This window comes from Tauraco erythrolophus, chromosome 4, assembly GCF_009769465.1.
Source record: "Tauraco erythrolophus isolate bTauEry1 chromosome 4, bTauEry1.pri, whole genome shotgun sequence".
NCBI lineage: Eukaryota > Metazoa > Chordata > Aves > Musophagiformes > Musophagidae > Tauraco > Tauraco erythrolophus.
Window position 1 is genome coordinate 70,214,190 of NC_141468.1, and position 2,133 is coordinate 70,216,322.

Below are 2,133 nucleotides of genomic sequence, written 5' to 3' on the forward strand. Positions count from 1 at the left end.
CTTTAGGGCTGTAACTTTATGACAGAGGATCCTCTTTGCAATCTGTGCCACAGTGACCGCCCATCCTTGGGTCACACTCCCTTCCTGCGCTCCTCGGTCTCCATGCCCTCACTCTGCCCAGGGAAGATACCGAGGGGCTGGCTCCTGCACTGTTGGTTAATGGCGGCTGAAGTGCAGTAGGTCTCTGCAGTTGCCCTGTTTGGACTTCTCCCTCAGAGAAGCGTGGGGGATTATTTATTGCTGGTTCCTCTGTTCACTCCAGCAGGTGACAGGACCATGAGTGACACACAGAAGGGCAAGCTTCATCAGGAAAGTCCTGTGAGAGCTGAACTGCATCTCTTCCCCTCCAGAAAGCTCACAGGAGATACCCTCCAGGACACTGATCAAAGACAGGACCACAAGCAGGAACTGGAGACAGAAAGAGAGGTGGAGATGTCTTTTGGAAAGAGACGGGGAATGGTAACTCCCTGTGGGATGGAAGTCTGGGAGTGCGAGGACAGTGGTAAAGCCCACATCAGCAAGGTTATCCTTGCCGGGGACAAGCCAGACCCACCCATGTGTGGGAACGGTGCCATTTGGATTCAGCAAGTAGTGGAGAAAACCTACGAGTGCCCCGAGTGCGGGAAGAGCTTCAGCCGGAGCTCGTACCTGAGCCAGCACCAGAGGATCCACCTGGCAGAGAAACCCTTCATCTGCTCCGAATGTGGGAAGAGTTTCACCCGCAACTCGGACCTGATCAAACACCAGCGTATCCACACTGGTGAGAAGCCCTACCAGTGCAACGAGTGTGAGAAGACCTTCAGCCAGAGGTCTAATGTGATCAGGCACCAGCGGACCCACACGGGAGAGAGACACTACCAGTGCAACGATTGCGGGAAGAGCTTCAGCCAGAACTCGCATCTCATTGTCCACCAGCGAAGCCACAAGGGCGAGAAACCCTTTAATTGCCCCCGGTGTGAGAAAAGCTTCAGTGACCGCTCCTCCCTGATCATACACCGGAGAGTCCACACCGGAGAGAAGCCCCACAAGTGTCAGGAGTGCGGGAAGCGTTTCCGGGACAGCTCAGCCATCATTCGGCATCAGAGGATCCACACGGGAGAGAAACCATATGAGTGCACCGAGTGTGGGAAAACCTTCCGGCAGAGCTCCTCGCTGGTGACCCACATGCGAACACACACGGGCGAGAAGCCCTACAAGTGCCCCGTGTGTGGGAAGGGCTTTAGCCAGAGCTCGGCGCTCACCACTCATCGCCGGATCCATGGGGGGAAGGCCTTGCCCATGTACCACGGCGGCCTCCTGCCCAGCCCCTACCAGTGTGCCGAGTGTGGCCGGAGGTGCAGCGACCGCTCCACTCTGGCCAAGCACCAGACCACGCACGCCGAGGAACGGCCCTACATCTGCGTGGAGTGCGGGGACAGCTTCCGTCGGAGCTCGGCTCTCAACGTGCACCTGAGGATCCACCGTGGGGAGAGACCTTACAAGTGCGAAGAGTGTGGAAAAACATTCAGGCACAGCTCAGCCCTCGGTGCCCACCTGAGGATCCACGCAGGAGCCAAGCCCTACGAGTGCTGTGAGTGTGGGAAAAGCTTCCGGAAAAGCTCGGCGCTTAAAGTGCATTTGAAAATCCACGTGGCCAAGAAACCTTATAAATGTACGGTGGGTAGGAGAACGCTTGCTTCCCACTCACTTCTGCCATAGGGCTGGAGCGCGTGTTCGGAGCAGGAAACAAAAGCAGTGTTTGGGGACACCTGAAGAAGGTGGGTGATGAGAACCATGGTGGGAAGAGACTGACTGGAGACGCGGTAGCTCTGGTGTCAGGGCTGGATGCTTAACCTTGGTGGCACAGAAACCATTAAGGAGTCTGGAAGCAGGGAGTTAGCCCTAAGAGCCAAGCGCTGGTGGTTTAGGAAGAACACTGAGAGCCTGAGGAACAGGCACCAGCTTCTGGGTAAAGCAGGGACTGTGAATATACAGTAGAATAACAACTGGGAGAATCAGGCTTGTAAAATAACTTTTCAACTAAAGTGAAGATCAAAGTAAAAAGTTCCAGGTTGGTTCTGACTCAAAACTTTGGCTCATTAGACACTATAATAGTCTGAGGAGCTCTCTTTTTGTTACCTTCCCTTATTTTTC

General features: G+C 54.9%; 1 protein-coding gene across 1 annotated transcript; it reads left to right on the forward strand.

Annotated features, from left to right (window-relative positions):
* The first annotated feature begins 276 nt into the window (after positions 1-276).
* Positions 277-1,698, forward strand: LOC104377993 (uncharacterized). Its single transcript, XM_009984893.2, has one exon. It carries the CDS (start codon positions 277-279, stop codon positions 1,696-1,698), a length of 1,422 nt encoding a protein of 473 aa, XP_009983195.2.
* The last annotated feature ends 435 nt before the right edge of the window (positions 1,699-2,133 follow it).